The 19,773-nt window shown below is 39.7% G+C and overlaps 3 protein-coding genes across 3 annotated transcripts; 2 read left to right on the forward strand and 1 right to left on the reverse strand.

The window, feature by feature from the left end:
• The first annotated feature begins 225 nt into the window (after positions 1-225).
• On the forward strand, positions 226-1,182 carry LOC115077312 (olfactory receptor 6M1-like). The gene has a single exon (XM_029579605.1). It carries the CDS (start codon positions 226-228, stop codon positions 1,180-1,182), a length of 957 nt encoding a protein of 318 aa, XP_029435465.1.
• A 5,326-nt stretch (positions 1,183-6,508) lies between these two features.
• Positions 6,509-7,465, forward strand: LOC115077313 (olfactory receptor 6M1-like). The gene has a single exon (XM_029579606.1). The coding sequence runs from the start codon at positions 6,509-6,511 to the stop codon at positions 7,463-7,465; it is 957 nt and encodes a 318-aa protein (XP_029435466.1).
• A 4,478-nt stretch (positions 7,466-11,943) lies between these two features.
• LOC115077314 (olfactory receptor 6-like) lies at positions 11,944-12,867 on the reverse strand. The gene has a single exon (XM_029579607.1). The coding sequence runs from the start codon at positions 12,865-12,867 to the stop codon at positions 11,944-11,946; it is 924 nt and encodes a 307-aa protein (XP_029435467.1).
• Positions 12,868-19,773: the final 6,906 nt, after the last annotated feature.

A 19,773-nucleotide genomic window follows, 5' to 3' on the forward strand; every position in this document is an offset into this window, starting at 1 on the left:
ATGTTTCGACAGATTGCATGTCGACCACTTTGCTTTACTATAAGTGAATTTCTTCCCCTCCCAAACATGTGTTTTTGACTTCGGTGACCTCATGGTTCTCTTTCTGTATTTTTTACAATTTTACTCCATCTTTGACAGCATTGCAAACTTTAATTACTTTATTGTCATTCTTGGTATTCCACTTCATATAGGTGTACTGAAGCAGATTTGCATGCCGCAGAATAAATGAAAAGTGAGAACATCACCTCAGTAAGGGAATTTATCTTCCTTGGATTCACAGGTTCCCTGAGGATTCAGAGCCTCCTTTTTCTAATCTTCTTAGTGGTCTACATAATCACCTGTCTGGGAAATGTTGTCATTATCACAATCACCAGGTCTGATTACCGCCTTCACACTCCCATGTACTTCTTCATTAGCAATTTGTCCTTCCTAGACCTCTGGTACACATCATCAACAAGTCCTAAAATGCTAGCAAACTTCCTTTCCGAGAGGAAAACCATTTCTTTCATTGGGTGCATCACTCAATTATATTTCTGTCTTTCTCTGGGTGTTACTGAGAATTTCCTCTTAGCTGCAATGGCTTATGATCGCTATGTAGCCATCTGTAATCCATTACGTTATGCAGTACTCATGAGCAAAAGAGTTTGCATCCAACTGGTGATTGGTTGTTGGTTCACTGGTTTTTTGAGCATTGTGATGCCAGCAACCTTTATAGCCATGTTACCGTATTGTGCCTCCAATGTCATTAACCAAATTTTCTGCGACATTTCACCTCTAATACAACTGTCTTGCTCTGATACCCACATACTTGAAAAGTTGAATTTCATCACTGCTATTATAGTTATTCTTGGAACATTTTTCATGATCACCGTGTCTTATATTCGCATTGTATCAACTATTTTGAGAATCAGCTCTTCTGCAGGTCGCAAAAAGGCCTTTTCTACCTGTGCCTCTCATCTCATGGTGGTTCTGTTCTACTATGGGCCAATTATCTTCATGTACATAAGGCCAAATGCTGACAGTTCATTAGATCTGGACAAAGTGATGGCTGTATTTTGCTGCATCGTGACTCCCATGTTAAATCCCATCATCTACAGCTTTAGGAATAAGGAAGTGAAGCATGCTTTGATAAAAGTGATCAGTAGAAAAAGAATGTTCTCCCTTAACGAAGCAGTAAGATGACCTAGTCAGTAGTCATTAGCCTTTAATTACAGGATGGGGTGTAGGTCATGGCATAAAGTATACTGGAAAGTCACATGGTCATGTATGAGCAATTGTACAACACTGCGAGGATTGTGTTGGTGCCTAATCCATTTTACATTTGTGAAAATGTTTAAAAAATGTTCACCATTCTGAAAAAAAAAAAAAAAGGATGTTCTTATTAATTATGAATCAGAACATGTTTTTCCTAAGGCATAAATTTGGTTTTGGCAAAAGTCTTGAGCGAACAACACAGCAGTGATTACTTTTCCACAACCTTCCATCAGGTTCAAGGCCTTTGACTTATGCGTTTAGCTAAGCCTCTATATACACAAATGTTTCTACTTACTTTTATGTGCATTAGAAGGTTACCATATTGCACACAATATAAACTGAGAGACTCTGTAAGTGAATGAGCATAATGCTTTGGAATTTGTAATTGAAAAATAAGCTATAAAATATATATTTGCTTGTGTATCATCTATTAACATAACGGAACATTAATTTTTTGCCAGGTCAAATGTCATGAGTCTATAACTCACTTTGGCTTGAATGTCATCACCAAAATATAACACCTCCAACATTCTCTCACCTAAATTCATATCACCTAGTGTGAGTGGGCACTGAAAGGGGAAGTTAAAATGTTTTTTTCTGCTTGAAATCCAGTGCTTTTGGAGGTAGGAGGGGAAGAAAAGAACAGGCATAGGCAGGGAGAAAGGAAGAGTCAGAGAAAGTGAGGAAAATAAAGTTGGAGAGGTTCAGGAGCTTAAGGTACCATAGAAAAAAAGGAAAGAAAAAAAATTAAGAAAGAGAAAAGATCATGTATTATCATCATTACCATGCATAATTTGAAGATGCATTAGCATTATCATTGATGTTCCCATGGTAATGTTAACCTACATGCAAAATATGAAAAAAACATTTAAATGACTTCATTAGGTATTAAGGCAGTATGTAATATCCAGTGTTAGTGAATGCCTGTAAGGATTAAAATGGACCACATTTTTATGGAAAACCAACTGCACCTCTTGAGGTGTAGTTAACTTTGCACCCATAGGTGGGTCTTGATAACACTGAAACTAATCTTTAAGAGGCACCCTACCATTGCAAACCAAGTTTGGACCTCTAAATCTTACCCTCAAACCATCCCATTTGTCAAAAGCCAACCCCTTCTATCATCTGGCCCCACCTCTAATAAAAGCCACCCCCCCCCCCTCTATCAAGAGTCCCTCTCTGGCCACTATCAGAATTCTCCTCCCAGCAAAAAAACCCAATCTGACAGAGATCACTCTCTTACCCTGATCTTCCATCATCTCCATCGCTCAATCAGCCTTACACCAGAGTCACCCTCAGGGCTGACAAGGCATCTGGTGGAAGAGAGTAACCTTCCTGCTCCCTGCCATGTCATTGCTCTGTATGAAAATGGTGGTCTTTATGTCTTGTACTTTGAACCACACAATCATCGGAGTAGAAAGGGATCTCGACAGGTGGGCAAGGCTTTTTATGGAGGACATGAAAGGAAGATCTATTACCTAGGTCTAAGGAAGAGGAATGCTGTGCCCTTGTAATGTGGTAGGGTTCTGGATATTCTTAGCACTGAACTGAGCTTGATATTGAGGGGCCGATGTAATAAGCTGTGCTCAGCAGAGGTCACAGTTTAATCTACAGTTGTAGGTGCATTGTGTTTTGTGTGCAAATTTACTGTTGATGCAGTAAGGAGCTTTGCACACCACTAATGGGGTAGATTTTAAAAGGTATGCCTGATTTTATAACATGCGCGCGCAGGCGTGCGCATGTTATAAAATCAGGGGTCGGCACGCAGGGGCTGAAGTAAGTTGCACTCGCCGGCCGACTGCCACTGTGCCGGAAGCTTCTGACCCTGTCCCCACCCCATCCCTGGACCGCCCCACTCCGCCCATGCTCTGCCCCTGGACCACCCCACCCCGCCCATACCCCTCCCTGGACCGCCCCTTTAGTAAAGCCCCGGGACTTGCATGCGCATCGCCGGGCCGTTTAAAAATAGGCACGGCGCACGTAACCTTTTGAAAATCCGGCCCAATGCGCGCAGAACAAGGTATATACAGTTTAGTGCACTCTACTGCAATCCCATGTTAATGATGATGTTAGCTACCACCCCTCAGTGCAGAGAGGTGAGCTGGCTTAACTCATGTTTTCGTGATGCTGGAAATTTTAATCCTGGTCAGCCATGGAGTAGTTTCTGGTGCTAAGGTTAGTGCAGGATTGATCGGGAGTTCTGATGCTGGACACAGGCATTCAAGATTTATGCACACAAGGTGAGCCCTTCCTTTCTCTCTCTCTCTCTCTCTCTGTCTGTCTCTTTCTCCAATAAAATGTTTAAAATGTACCCATGGGGCTATTCTTTCTTTTTCTCCTCCCCTCCCTCCCTGCCTCTGCTGAAATCATGCATGAATAAAACATGTTTTGCATTTGAGATTGAGCCCGTCTCCTTCTATAAAACCTCCATCATGGCAATGTTCCTCATTAAGGGGACCACAACTCCCTTCAAAACCCAATTTTTTATGCAAACTATGAAACTGGTTTTTCTTTCTATCAAAACTATAGGTATTGTGGATGTAGAACTAGCTTTTGGTTTACTTTCTGAAATCGCAATATCCTTGTCTTTTGTAATTGGTCATCTGCTACCTTTAGATAATGTAAGCTTTGCCAATATTTACATTGTTTTGTTAATATAAGTATTTCTGAAGGACTCAGTATCCCAAGTGTATTTAAGTAGTCACCTGTGATCAACACTCATGAGAGTAAATTGTCATGCAAAGGAGAGAAATACAATTTGAAGAGATAGGAGATAGTGATTGTATGCTTCTGTCTATATATATAAGCTTAGTCCCTTCTTTATTTATGGGATTTCTTAGGTATCAGGAATGCATAGGACTTAATGCATGTTTCCTTATCATTATGTAAAAAAGAGATTAATCTTATAGATTTACCCAATGCTGAAAAGGCAGAAAATATTGTGTGTTAGCCTTGCTTTGTCTTCGCAAACTGATTTATGATCTACATTTTCTGTATCGAAGCTGTGTCTGATCAAAGATCCTCAGCATGCCTACCCTTGTATCAAAGGACTTCAGATTAAACAAAAAATATGGACATCCTTGGAATTTGAGTCTAGAATGTGATTTGCCTTTCTGATTTCTGAACAATCAGCCTCTATACATTTGAAGTTATACCAAACAGATACACATAAAATATTTTTTTAGCAATTAGTAAATATTCGATCTGATGCTGTGGGAAGCACTCTTTTCTTGCAAAACAAAATCAGAAAGAAAACTGCATTAGTTTATTCACTCAGCCTTGTACGCGTCCATGTTGTAAGTACTCTCTCATTCTGGTTTAAAAGTGATTTTGTATAATCTTGAAATAGAAGTCGGTTCCCTAATATCATAGAGCTGGCTCACATTTGTCTATTTGCACATATGGGGAAAAAAAAAATCCAAATAACTAATTATTTGCTGCATATGCTGCAATTTTCAAGAGCAGAGGAGAGGTGATATGGTAAAAATAAAGGATGAAGAAAGGAAGTATGCCCTAGTGACACTGGAGGCCATGGGGTAATTAGATTGTTGTTGCCTTCCAGTAAGGCTCTGGGTGGGAGTTACATGGCTGCAGCCTCACTAGTCTTGGTAGGTCTTTAGATTATTATAAAGGTTGGTCATAAGACATAACGGGGGCAAAGGTAGGGTGGAGAAATAGGGGCAAGGCATACATTTTACATTAAGTATAGGAACTTATATACTCATCTATCCAGGAGAGTAAACAAGCAAAGCACAAAAAAAAAAAAGCAGCAAAACTAATTGGGTAAGGAGTTATAGCGTACAAAATCTCAAGTTTCAATGTCTTCACAGTATGGACAGGAATAAACAGGCAAACTGCAAAATGAATAAGCCAATTATTTTTTTTTCTTCTGTCATCTACATCTTGATCTCAGACTGATAATATAAAGCTATACCGAAGGTAAGCATCAGTTCTCTAACAAATGGGGATCAGACTGAGTATGATTGAGAAAAGAACTAGGGGATGAGGAAGATCCACTGAGAGGTTCATATGAAATATAAAGAAAAGTGTTCTTTACAGAGAAATGGTTATGGAAAAATCCCTCCTTCTTTATTGACTTGCTAAAATTTACCCAGGTAAAATTTATCAAGTTGGTGCCATTTTGAAAATTAATAGCAGAAGGGCAGGAGTAACTTGGGGAGAAAAATAAAAAGGACCCAACAGATGGGGTAAAATACTGAGGACAGAGGCAGAATGAGGTCTGGGTGGTGGGGCCCAGAAAGTGGCCTGGGAGTGCTCTTCAAAAGAAAACAAATAAAATTTTGTTTGTCTTTCATTTTGTTTTTAAAATGTCAACCAAGAGGAAAGAAAGGAGGAAATTCCATTGAATTTTTTGTTTCCAACAAAAGTGCATCCCTGTAATGTGTTATTACGTTGAGCACAAGGACAGCATGTTTTGCTACGAAGTTTAACATGTGGGTAAAGGAATGCACAAAGAAAACAGAAATCTAAGGAGAGAAACCAACTCCTGACATAGGGCCTCATTTTCCCCCCGATTTCAGTAGCGCAGGCCTGCGCTACTGAAATCGGGGCGGAGACGGCCCCAGAACAGGAGGAGTCGGGGGCGTCACCGGGGCCGACTCCGCGAGGACGGCGCGCAGAGCGGAAAGGTAAGGCCCTTTTTGCTCGCTATTTCGCGCCCAATAACTACACCTTCTATGGTGTAGTTATTGGGCGCGATGCCGGCAGCGATCGCACCGTGGCAGTGCGATCACTGCCGGCTAGCGCAGGACCACCCCCCCGCCCTAGAGTAGCGCAATTTTCTAAAGTATCGCAGGCCTGTGATACTTTAGAAAATGAAGCCCATAGTCCTCCTAACATCAGCACATTTTGTAGTCATACTATTTTTATACACTAAGAAAAAATAGCGTACATTTCTGTGTGGCTTGGTAATGTGGGGGGGAGGGAGAGGTAATGTGGGGGGGAGGGAGAGGTTATATCATTTTTACTCTCTGCAGAAGATATAAATTATTAATTTAGCAAATTTTCATATTTTTCCGTATCGCATTCCCACAATTTCAGTTGACTAGAAGTGAATTTCTTGCCTTTCCAAATATGTGTTTTTGATTTCAGTGACCTCATACTTCTCTTTCTGTACTTTAAAACATTTTATTGTATCTTTGACAGTATTGCAAACTTTATTTTACTTTATTGTCATGCTTGGTATTCCGCTTCATATAGGCATCCCGAAGCAGATTAGTGTAAAGCAGGATAAATGGAAAGTAAGAACATCACCGCAGCAAAGGAATTTATCATCCTCGGATTCACAGGTTCCCTGAAGATTCGGCTCTTCCTCTTTCTAACCTTCTCTCTGATCTACGTTATAACCTGTCTGGGAAATGTTGTTATTATCACAATCACCAGGTCTGATTACCGTCTTCACACTCCCATGTACTTCTTCATTAGCAATCTTTCCTTCCTAGACCTTGGGTACACATCATCAACTGTTCCTAAAATGCTAGCAAACTTCCTTTCAGAGAGAGGTACCATTTCTTTCGTTGGGTGCATCACTCAGTTATATTTCTTTCTTTCTCTGGGTGTTACTGAGAATTTCCTCTTAGCTGCAATGGCTTATGATCGCTATGTAGCCATCTGCAATCCCTTGCGTTATGCTGTAGTCATGAGCAAAAGAGTTTGCATCCAACTGGTGATTGTTTGCTGGTTCACTGGTTTTCTGAGCATTGTGATGCCGGCAACCTTTATAGCCAGGTTACCGTACTGTGCCTCCAATATCATTAACCATTTTTTCTGCGACATTTCACCCCTAATACAACTCTCTTGCTCTGATACCCACATACTTGAAAAGTTGAATTTTATCACTGCTATTATAGTTATTCTTGGAACATTTTTCTTGATCACCATGTCTTATATCCGCATTGTATCAACTATACTGAGAATCCGCTCTTCTGTAGGTCGCAAAAAGGCCTTTTCTACCTGTGCATCTCATCTCATGGTAGTTCTGATCTACTATGGGACAATTATCTTCATGTACATAAGGCCAAAAGCTGACAGTTCATTAGACCTGGACAAAGTGATGGCTTTGTTTTACTGCATTGTGACTCCCATGTTAAATCCCATCATCTATAGTTTCAGGAATAAGGAGATGAAGCGGGCCCTGAAAAAAGGAATCTGCAGAAAAATAATTTTCTCCCATATAGTAGTAGTAAGGTGATCTATTCAGCCAGTGAACTAGTTTTCAGTGATTGGGATGGGGCTTAAGTCTTGGCACAACATACGCTGGAGAGTTTTGTGGCCATGTCTGGCCAGTCCTGCAGATCAACAAGATTTATGGTTGGTGCCTAATCCATTTTACATTTGTGAACAATTTTCAAAAATTTTCACCTTTCTGAAAAAAAAAAAGGATGTTCTTATTAATTATGAATTAGAACAGTTTTGCCTAAGGCATCAATTTGATTTTGGGGAGAGTTTTGAGAAAACAAGATGGCAGATTTTTTTTTCTCCAACCTTCCATCAGGTTCTGAGTCTTTGACTTGCACAATCACCTAAGCTTCTGCAGTCACATCATTATGTACATCAGAGGGCTACTATATTGCCCACAATAAATACTGGGATATTCCGTAGATGAATGAGCATGCTGATTTGGAAATTTAAACTAAAAATATGCAATAGAATATATATTTGTCTTTGTTCTATCTATTAATGCAAAGTCTCTGGATTTTTTGCTAGGCCAACTGTCATAAGTCTATAATTTGTCTCAGTCAGTGAGTCACCAAAGTCTCTCACTCACCTTAGTCTGTCTGACACCTCAGTCACTCTCTCATCTAAACTCATATCACTCAATGTTGTGAGCTGGCCCTGGAAAGGGAAATTGCATTTCTAGTGAAGAAAATATTTCAATGTCTTTGGAGGTAGGAGGGGAAGATAAAACCAGGCCTAGGCAAAGAGATAACAAGAGTCAGAGAAAGTAGGGAGAGGAAGGTTGGGGGTGGTGGGGAAGAAGGAACCAGAGAGAGAAAAGCCAGAAGTTTTGTGAGGTAAGAAGGAAAAGATCACATACAAACACCATTACCATGCATAGGGCTGGATTCATCATTCTTCGCAGAATGATGAATCCAGCAAAAAAGGGGGTGGGGGGGGCAGGCCTGTGAAAGGCCGCAGCCATTCACACCGCGGTGCTGCGATTTTGCCGGCCGCAGTGCAGCCAACTGCAGCCTTTCATACAAATAGCACCACTGTGAAAGGTGGTGCTATTTGCCGTGCTACTGCTGGCGATAATGTTCCTCACATTATTGCGGGCTGTGGTGCCGCGGCCGACTCCTCCCCTCCCCACCCCGATTCCTCCCCTCCAGCTAATTAACATACTATCACATGTGAAAAGCCCCTTTTCGCGTGTGATAGGGGTTTAACGCACGCAATAAATGTTTAGAAAATAACACCCATAAGTTGAAACGAGTTAGCATTATCACTGATGTGCCCAACAGTAATGTTAACTCACATGCAAAATATGTAAAGAAATGGATTTATGGGACCTCATTAGGTCACTTAATAACACCAGCATTAATACCTGTAAGGGTTAATATGGACCACAATGTTCTGCAAAATTAACTACATCTTCTGAGATGTGGTTAACTTTGTACCCTTAGGTGAGTCATTATAGCACATGGAAACTAGGGTTTAGAAGGCCCTCTATCACCCCTGAACCAATCTGACCCTATCACCCTCAATCACACCCCATTTGTCAAAAGCCAAACATTTTCCATCTGAGCCCACCTGCGATAAAAAGCCTCCCCCCATTAAGTGCCCCAATCAGAACTCTCCACCCAGAAAAAAATCCAGTCTGACGAAGAACCCTCACCTTTGAAGACCTTCTCTCCCAGTATCTCCATCCCTGAATCTGGCCCATCAAGAACCTCCCACTAAAGTAACCCTCAGCGGTAGCAGGGCTGCAGGTGGAAGAGAGCAGCCTACCTGCATCCTGCCGTGTCACTTCTCTGTTTGCTGTCTTATACTTTGAGCCATGCATGCATCAGGATAGAAAGAGTTATTGACGGGTGGGTGAGGATTTTAATGGGGGACTATGACATGGAATATCCTATTACCAAGGTGTGTTTGTGTGGGGTGGGAGGGGGAGGGGGTGCTGTGCTAATGGACCTTTACCTCTAGCATGGCCAATGTAATATGGCAGTATTCTGTATATTTTTAGCGATATATTGATGTCAGTATTGAGGGACTGATGTAATAAACTGTGCACTTTGCTAAGCACTGCTTAATTTGCAGTTATGTACACATTTTTTTGTGCACAAGCTTAACTTCCACTGCATCAAGGAGCAATGCTCATACATGTTAACATCCTCTCATGTAAATCCCATTTTAATGATGGCATTAGCTATTACCTCTCAGTGCAAAGAGATATGCTAGCTTAACTCATGTTGTGTTAATGCTGGAAATTTTACTTCTGGTCAGCCATGGAGTAAAGTTTCTGGTGTTAGTGATAGTGTGTAGCTGATTGGGTGTTCTGATGCTGAGGACATGCACGCCGGATTTACGCACCCAAAAGGTAATCTATATGTAAATATCTGCCCTTCCTCTCCTTCTCACCATTATAATTTTTTAAAATGCTCCTGCGGGGCTCCTCTTTCTATATCTCCCTCATCTTCCTCTCTCTCCTTCCAAGCAGTTTCAGCCTCTTCTTCCCTCCTACACTCTAAGCATTGCTGGGCTGCAGCTTCTTCCAAGCCCCATTTAAAGAAAAAGGACAAGACTTTTATTGGATAGGAGGTGGGCAGCCCTCAAATTACTTCAAAATGTCGCAGCTAGAATTCTAACCGGTGTCTCAAAATATGATCACATAACCCCAATATTGGCAGACTTACACTGGCTTCATATTAGTTTCTGGATTCAATATAAAATTCTAACTATTATACATAAAAGCCATAATAAAAAGGATACTAAGGGCAACACTACATCTATATACTCCACAACTTAAGATGCTCCAATAAAGGATTACTGGAAGTCCCAAATATTCCACAGGCACACCTGGAAGATGTAAGGAATCATTCTAAATCTATTACGGGTCCTATTTACTGGAATAAAATGCCAGATGATTTAAGAACCATTTCTGATATTAAATTCTTTAAGAAGAATTTGATGACATGGCTATTCAAATTGGCTTTTACCAATAATATAACCTAAGACTGATTGTCAAAGATGGATGGATAATATTAATCAGGCAGATATTACCCTTTTTGCTAAGAATGAAGACTATATTGTTGTTTTATCCTATTTTATTTCAATTAATTGTGTATGTTAAGATTGTATTTTATTTTATGGTATGTTGCAGTTTTTTATGTTAATTTTATCTGATCTTAATTCCATGATTTGTTTATATTTGTTATATTTGTTTGTTGTATTAATTTGATTTCTATTATAATGATGTATTTTTATTCAATTGAAAGACATATGTTTGAAATTCAGAATGTTATGATATAAATTGCATGACCTTTGGAATGGAAGTCAACACATTTCCAACAAATAAATAAATAAATAAAATAGACACACTTAGTCAGTTGGGTTTTCAGCATCTACAGAATGAATGTACATGAGTGAGATTTGCATTCACTTCTTCCACTGTACTCAGACCTATCTCTTGCATACTTATTGTGGATATCCTGAAAACATGACTGGCCAGTTGTATCCTGAGGACTGGGCTAATAACCTCTGCATTTGAGTTCATTACTATAATGATGCTAGAACAACTTTGTTTCTAACCATTTTGCAAATTTATTTTTAAATCTTATCAGGATATTGCTAAAATTACAATTGGACACTCATGTCCCCATCTGTGCAATGCATTGATGTTTCTAAAATTGGTTAAAATGTTCTAGTGGTTGATTACAGATGGGAAAATCAGAATACAGGTGAAATGATATTTTTCATTTGTATTTTATATATTTTTGCAGTGTGAGATCATTTTATTGAATTTTACAAGAACTATCACCTTAAAAAGATAAATAACAGGAATACTATATACAGTAGGAAAAAGTCGACTTACTTATACTGACTCTACTAAATAAATATCAAAAAAAGCTTGATTGGGAACAGGAGAGAAAAATTGAATTTCTGTCTAAAAGATGGCCTAATTTGCACACTAGTCTTTTGGGGAATGTGAATCCTCAGGCCTAACTATTCTCTGTCCAAAATAACATTTAAAATCAAATGAAAAATTTAGAGGTATTGATCTTGTTTCTTTATATTTCACCTCTTAGGCTCTGTTGTTATAAATACTTTCTCCCCATAATGAAGGAAATATTCAGTGTATTACCATGGGTAAAACAGTACCTGTAGAAATTGCCTGACTGAAATATGCGTAATATTCCCTGGACTGAGCAGAAGTGCTCCTCTGAACATAATTGGGGAGGGCTTTGCACAAACATGCATACTTTTGCATTTTTTTAAAGTATGCATGTAAATATCTGCCAAAAACTTCATGTGTGCAAATTAGCAAGGAAAATTATGTGTGAGTTGTTTTTGGAGAGATAATTTTCAAAGCAAGCATTACACATATAAGTCCACGTTAAAAACTGGTGTACCAGAATGGATGTATGTGTCGACTTCCTAATGTGGGCCATTACAAAATTATTCCTTTTATGTCTATGAGTAAATTATTAGCACACAAGTCTGTTAAAATGTTCAATAACTTCTTTTTTTAATGACATATTGATACAGGGCTTCTTTCACGTCCTTGTTTTTCAGACTATAAATAAATGGATTTATTAAGGGAGTGACAATAGCATAAAGAACAGCCATCACTTTGTTCTGCTGGGCATCTCTTGCAGTTGGCTTAATGTACATGGCCAGCAATGTTCCATAGAAAATTATAACAACCATAAGGTGAGAGGCACAAGTAGAGAAGGCCTTCTGATTCCCTGTTGAAGAAATTTTAAGTATAGTTGTTAAGATGTAAATGTAGGATACCAGGGTTACCATGACAGAGCACAATATCACAACAGAAGCACAGACGGTAACTGCAAGGTCCCCAAAATAGACATTACCACAGGCCAACTTTAGCAAAGGGGAGCATTCACAGAAAAAATGGTCAATGACATTAGGACCACAGAAAGGTAACTTAGAAATCAAAATGATTGGAAATGAAGTAGTCAGAAAGGCAATAAACCATGTCGCAAAGATTAGCTGGATGCATACTTTACTGCACATAATGGTGGTATAGCGCAGCGGGTGACAGATGGCCACGTACCGATCAAAAGACATTAGTCCGAGAAGAATATTCTCTGTAGCACCAAGGAACGTGAAAAAGAACAACTGCAGGAAACATCCCTCAAAAGAAATCTTTGTCCTCTGTGTTAGAAGGCTGTTGAGCATTCTAGGAACAGTAACGGAGACGTAGCCCATCTCTAGGAAGGACAAATTGCTGAGGAAGAAGTACATGGGTCTGTGAAGGTGGTGAGATATCCTCACTATGCTGATTAGGGTGAGGTTGACACTGAGAGTTACAATGTACATCAGCAAAAATATTAAGAAGGCTAAGATGCGAAGTTCTGGAAGACTCGGGAGTCCAACAATGAAGAACTCTTTCACAGTGGTTTGGTTGCTCATCTTCTGATCAAAGCTCTTCCTGAAAATTAAGGACATTCACATGTTAGCAATAAACTAATTCTTAGCACGCGTGTTTTGGAACAACCAAACATATTTTTATTTTTATTCTAGTATTGTTATACTACAAGACAAGAGACGTCACTGTATCTGAATGTTTAAGCTGAAGAACCGCATGACATCTCTCTCTCTTCTGCATCACTTGTCCCTCTGCACCAAATGTAACAGTGAATACTGTAGGACTGCATTTGCATCACCTAGAAATATTGAATATGACAGATATTAAGTATCATAAGGCCTGTCTGTCAAATTTCATTCCTGATGCAATGCCAAATATCCCCTTTGATCACTTCCTCTTAAAGAATCGTTATAATCACAATAAAAGAATAAACAATCTCTCTAAAAATTAAAACTATGAACTGAAGGATATGAGTTCTCTCTCCTCCACAGCAAAGTTCACTCTTCTGCACCAGGTAGGGTCTTTAATTGACATTTGTGCCCTAAAATATTTCATTTAGACTGCATCAAGGACTCAAGGGTCTAATTTTTCAACGCCATGTTTGGCAGTGAGGGGTCAAGTATAGCAGTCCTTTGTGGCCCAGGAATCCTTTTGGGTAGTAATATCAGTGCCATTTTAATACTTAGTGAGAGGCCCTCACAAATTCAAAAAAGGTTTGCCTAGGACTAGGAGTAAAAAAAAAATAGAGTGATAATGTACACCTTATAAGTGAAAACTATACTTATCCTTTTGAATTAATATCACAAATTCACAAACAAAAAGAACAATTCATCACAGTTTAGAGTATGCGGTTGAATTTATTTCATGGCAGGAATCAGGCATAAATACCACAGATATTTCAGTTCACGACAGATAAATTAAAGTATACAGTATGCACAGTATAAATTCTAAGCTGTTAAAATATTTTCCTTCATGTTTTATGGACTGCAAAGTCATTCATTATATCATAAATTGGAAGACTGCACAGTTTGTAATTTTCTATACACAAAGGGGTCAATTTTAAAATCCCAGCGCATGCAAATACTGGTAGATATGTGTGTGGCTGGGCCGAACGAGCACCGAGTGCATTTTCAAGGCGGGAAGGCCACGCTTGTATCTCCCGGTACGCGCGGAAGAGCCAGGTTTCAGAAAAGAGGCGGGATGGGGAGGGGAGGGGCGGGGTCTGGGTGGAGGCGGGGCGAGGGCGGGGTGAGGGCCGGCTGGGACAGCACCATTAGGCACTGTCCTGGTGAAACGTGTGCCGGCAGCCAGCTGGTGTGCGGAACTTACTGCTGCTTGTGAGAGCAGTTAAGTTCGAAAATAAAAAAATGTAGGTGAGTTAGGGAGGGTTTAGGGGTCAGGGTGGTGAGGGGAAAAAGGGAGGAAAGAGGTTAGGAAAGTTTTCTCCTTTATTGGAGCGGACTGGGAGGGAACTGGGGAAGGGCCGATCGCGTCACTGCACACTTCTAATTAAAATCCCCCCCCCCCTCCCTTGAGTGTACGAGTCGGCACCTGGGTGCGCATCTACGCACAGGTAGCCGATTTTATAACATGTGCATGTTAACGTGCCCATGTTATAAAATTGGGGCGTTCATGTGCGCACACCAGGAACCGCGTGCACATGGACACCCGCACGCCCCCCCTTTTGAAATTAACCCTTGTATGCTCAATGCAGAAAGCTTTTCTTGACAAAGTTTAGTTCTCAGATCATTCTTGATCCTTTTCAACTATGAAATTTACCTTTCTGCAGAACAATGTGTTATCATTAGACTAAAAAGTAACCTCAAAGTAGATTCAACGTTTAGAAAGGCCAGCTGAATTTTATCTCTGTAGTTAACTTGGAAAGCTCAAGCTGCCATTATCTGGATAAGCTGCCTTCACAAGTATGGAATAGCCTCAATTCTCCAACAAGGCTTAGATCAATGTCTTCAGGATAGGTTTTTGTCATCAATGTTACACCCTCATAGAGCTGCTATTCTGAAGCTTCTAAATTAATTAAACAAGAAAAAGTATTAGTAGTGACATCATATTCTACCACTCGTTTGCTCAAACTAGCCTGTAACTGATCAATAATGGGAAGGAAAGTTTGTTTCAAAACTTGTCTCTTGGTGTGAGAAGATCATCAATGTCAGGTACATTACTGTCATTATCGACATGTTTCCGCCTCCCCCTTTTTCTTTTATTGCGCATTTGGATTCCATATTCGGTAGGCTTTCTTTGGCTTTTAGTTCTATTTCATCAAAATTGTCACAAGTTTCCATGATTAATTAATTAATTAATTAATCTATTTAGTTAGAGATTTTTTTATATACCGCGGCACGTTACAAACATCACCTCGGTTTACAATGAACCATAATTCAGCAACAAGCTTTACAATCAACTGAGAATCAAACAAGCCTATATCTAATAAAGTAAGTAACAAAAACAATAGCATAAGCATATAGTACAAAAGAGTCTAGCCTATCAGGGGGATGTCATCTCTTGAGAGAAACTATGTATAGTTAAGAACTTTCAAACAATTGCAGCAAGAGGAGTGATGGGTTGAAATCTGCTTGGTATAGGGTAATATATTGTATGGGGATACATTAATGTATGCAAATGATTTTTACCAGTAGTAATTGGGCGTAAAATTTGTGAATCCTTGTTACTGTGGGGAAGTCGGCTCAAACTTCAGGGAAGACCTTGTAGGTCCTCCTTGATAGCTGGTAGGAATAGGCTGGATGGAGACTGGTCTGGAGTTTCAACTATACCAGCCCCCTTCCCCTTAGATTGAACCCTCAAGTACCATGGGCCAGCAGGACTTAGGCATGAATCTCATAGGGTTTGGGAATGATAGAAGTCCCAGACGTGGGTAGGGTCAGAGGCAGGCGGTCAAGGTACAGGCTGAAGTCAGAGGCAGGCGGCTGGGGAAAATAGAGTTCTGACTGATGTCAATGGCAGGCAGCTGGCAAGAATGGTCAGACTAAGGTCATGTCCAGTAGGCAGTCCAAGAGTAGGCAAGGAAGGCACTAGAGAAGATGAAGATAACAGGGCTAGAAGGGCAAGGCAGGCAGGGCTGGAGTGCTAGATCACAGAGGCAAAATCAGGAATGCAGAAACAGGAACTCTGGTGCAGCAAATATCACTATAGGATGCAGGCAACCCGCTGCTTAGGCATTGATGTGTTGCATGGCTGGGGTTTAAATACCCTGCCATGTGTCATCTCCATGTGCCAGCCAAAGCAGTACCCACTGTGGGGCTTTTAAAGTTAGATACACACTAAGGCAAAGCTCTGGGACCATCATGGTAGCGTTGTTTCCACCGCGAAGTGAAGAGGTTGTTGGCATCCTGAGATGAGTGCACTGGTTTGCAGCAGCATAAAGCTTTGTACACACCCCAAGTGCTATATGGGTTTCCTGTAGAACCTTACTTGCTTTATGAAACTGATTTAACAAACTATTCCAAAGTTCAAGCATGAACACAAAATTGAATTCTTCCATTTTCTCTTGAATAAAACCAGATTCTCATCTTGTATCACCTTTTTCGTTGTTATCACTGTAAAGCTGATCCTGTGCATCAACGATTAAGTTAAGTTGTATTTCTTTGATACTTATTCAACTGCTTTTGCATGTGCTCCCATCTCGTATCTGACATACCTTTTGGCACAGATGAATCACATTTCAAACACTGTGGTATCTTTCAATGGACCAACATGAACATTGTACGAAATCAACTTTCAAGACTTCACATACCTCTTCTTCTGATGGAAGACAGAAGCCTTTGACTTCTGTCTTTCTCCATTCGATGAATGTGTAAAATGTCACTGGATGTTTTTAGGAAAATGGGATTCCTTGCAGTTTAGAATACCCTTTTACTAGGCCAACATAACATTTATCCAACAAAGTGGCAATGCTTGAACTTTCAAGACTGTGAGATCTTTTGGGCAGGGATTCTTTATATACCGTACAGCAGTGGTTTAAGGCACTATATTAATATCTAGGTAAATAAATAATACAATATGAACAGAATATCCAGAATTAGCTAGCCATAGTTAGGATATCAAATGTTTTAAGATGCCATATTTCTGATTTGTGATGCCCTCCTCGGGTAATGTATTGTTCATAAGGATTATTTTTAATCTACCTAACATGGAATGTTCCTTTCTATATTGTAGTGAAAATCAAGGAAAAAAAATTAAAAAGATATCTCACATTACAAATTTAAGGAAAATAAAAGACAACCTGCAAAGGAAGAATTTATATTTTGAAAAGTAAGCCAACACTGATCTAGAAGATGATTATGATGTATGAACATGTCAACAAGCCTGGTAGTCCACTCTATCATTCACCTTCATACAACTTATCCTTACGTTAGAAAAGTATTAATGTATTAGTCCTTTAAAAAAACCCCAAAAAAACGTACGTGTCCACCAATCAAAAAAAGGAAAAATAATGAAGTGATAGCACAAAACCACCCCCATAATAACGAAAAAATTCTAATCCGCATAAAAATATGTTAATTCAAGCAAATCCCAAATTCAAATGAGTCCTTTTCTACATTCTGCCATATGGATAAAGAAACATAGAGGAAGCCAGCAGATAAAGACAATATGGTCCATTCGATCTGTTCATTTCTATCTCCCATCCCACCTATACACAGACATCCTTCTGTTCCCAGCTTCCCATCCTTTTTCCCCACAACCAGGCGCTCCCCCTGTGTTTGTACAAACATACTTGCATCTAATCCTCAAAAAGAAACGACCTGGATAGTTAGCCTTTGATAATTAATCAGAAGTTACAAATATACAAATCTACTTTGAGGGCTCTGGAAAATTGCTTCCTGTCTGCATTACATTATTATGGATATGTAAATAGACCGTGCTGAATGTATTTGTGACAAAATAACTATTTTAAAATAACAAATCCCTAGTACAGGGTGCTCAGTATTATCGACAGCCCTGTATATTTCATGATCATACACCCCTGAGGAAGAATTTGGTCAGTGTTCATGATCTAAATCAATTTATACAAAGCAGTTCATACACTGTTTAATTGTAACTTCAGACTGTTCACGTAAGACGTTTCAGCTGGTGGAAAAGAGAAATAAGGGTAAGGACTGAGTTGCCCAAACAGTGATAAGGAATAAAAAAAAAAAAGCCAGAGTCTGCTTGTTTCTCTCTTGAGCATGGAAACCTGAGTCACCCCACTGTCCTATGCTCCCAAGTATTTCCCCCATTTCAATCTATGGCACAGTGCCTGCCTGGTCTTTTATTCCTGGTCTTATATTAGATTCAATGCCAGATCCCCGCGTATGCTCACTGAGGACCTCCACGGATCTGACCTCTTTCACTGGCCCCATTCATTGTCCGCTACTCTGCTACAGACCCCGGCACACTCCTCTCCACCACTAAAGCATCACCTGTAAAGATTTCACCTTCATCTGGCAAGGTATCCCATCCTCCAGTTTCTTTCTTATCAAGGGGACAGATATACTAAACTCTATTTTTTTTTTTTATAGACACACAATGGGAAAAACTCTTTTAGTACATCTGGCCCTAAATCTCAGCAACCTCACTTCAATAAAAAAAACGTTCCCTTAAATCACAATTCCTTCATTATGATTTGCACTGCCTACCTTTATCCTCACTTTTCTCTTATCTTATCCCATTAAATTATAATTTTCTATTTTCTATGGTTGACTAAATTGCAGGACTAGTGGGAGCACTAGGCGGCCGCCTAGGGTGCCAGAAGTGGGTAGAGCACCATAGTCGGATGTGAGGGTGGCATTTTTGAAAGCAGCGAACGAGATATGGACCTGGGAAAGCTGGCTATGGAGGTTCGCATTGGTGCGGGAGAAGAGAGAGAGAGAGAGAGAGAGAACATGATGATGTTAATGCCATTACTACATAGGGCGGCTGCAGACCCTTGCACCGGCACTGCTAAATTGCAAAATATCTGAAAGGATAATCATCAAAAGAAATATATAAATACACGAATAAGTAAATTACCTGTTGCAGCCCAAATAAATTGTTCTCTGTAATGCTAGAAGAGCTCGTGGATACAGCATGTTTGTAACAAAAGTATTCAAAGATTATATCTGAAGTTCAAAGAAAGCTTTATAGGTTTCCTGTTTCGGTACAGCACCACCTTCTCAATGAGCAAAATCCTCAGTAAAAAAAAACAAAACTTCACTCTTTGCACATCCTAACTCATTAGCAAGTTGAACTCTTGGGAATAAAACTTTGTAAACAGTTACATGGTGCACATGAAGACCTTACACAGGAAACTGACTGCTGATTGCTGTCGTCACAACTGCAGCTCTTATTTTAGAGAGATTTTTCTTCATGCAATGTGAAGTGCTGTGTCTCTATGAGAATACTCATCCTTTCCAGCTTTAAGCAATCAGGTGCTCAACATAACTGATAATTAAAGAAAATACCCTTATAAGGGTTAATAAAAGCCAAAAACATAGTAACAGAGGTTCATATTTTATAGATGTCTGTGAGTAAAATCAGTTTTCACCCATGTAAATCTTGTACACTTGTCTGTGTAAGTTTTTCCATACAAAATCTTTGGGCAGACAAATTTACCGGGACAAAAAAGAGGTTCAGACTGGAGGCATGGTGAGAGTGGTGTAACAGAGTTGACTGGATAGTGCCCTAATGAGAGCAATCAGGCTAAGTGGCCTGTTTACAAAAGATTTTTTCTCAGATCTATGGGAAAATGCTTAATAAACAGGAACTTAAATTCCATCAGCTGAATCACCTGCACAAATAGCTATCCTAAACTTTTCCAGATAGCTCTATCGGGATATTCGGCAGGACACCTATTTGGAAAAGTCATGTCGAATATCCAGATAAAGTTATCCGGATATCTTATCTGGTCAGCAGGTTTTTTTTTAATATAGCGGACACAGAAAATGACTGCCCATCTA

The sequence above is a fragment of the Rhinatrema bivittatum genome, chromosome 16 (assembly GCF_901001135.1).
Source record: "Rhinatrema bivittatum chromosome 16, aRhiBiv1.1, whole genome shotgun sequence".
NCBI lineage: Eukaryota > Metazoa > Chordata > Amphibia > Gymnophiona > Rhinatrematidae > Rhinatrema > Rhinatrema bivittatum.

What these genes read in the sequence shown, in the direction of transcription:
- LOC115077312 (XM_029579605.1), top strand. Translation starts at nt 226, where the DNA reads ATGAAAAGTGAGAACATCACCTCAGTAAGGGAATTTATCTTCCTTGGA.
- LOC115077313 (XM_029579606.1), top strand. Translation starts at nt 6,509, where the DNA reads ATGGAAAGTAAGAACATCACCGCAGCAAAGGAATTTATCATCCTCGGA.
- LOC115077314 (XM_029579607.1), bottom strand. Translation starts at nt 12,867, where the DNA reads ATGAGCAACCAAACCACTGTGAAAGAGTTCTTCATTGTTGGACTCCCG.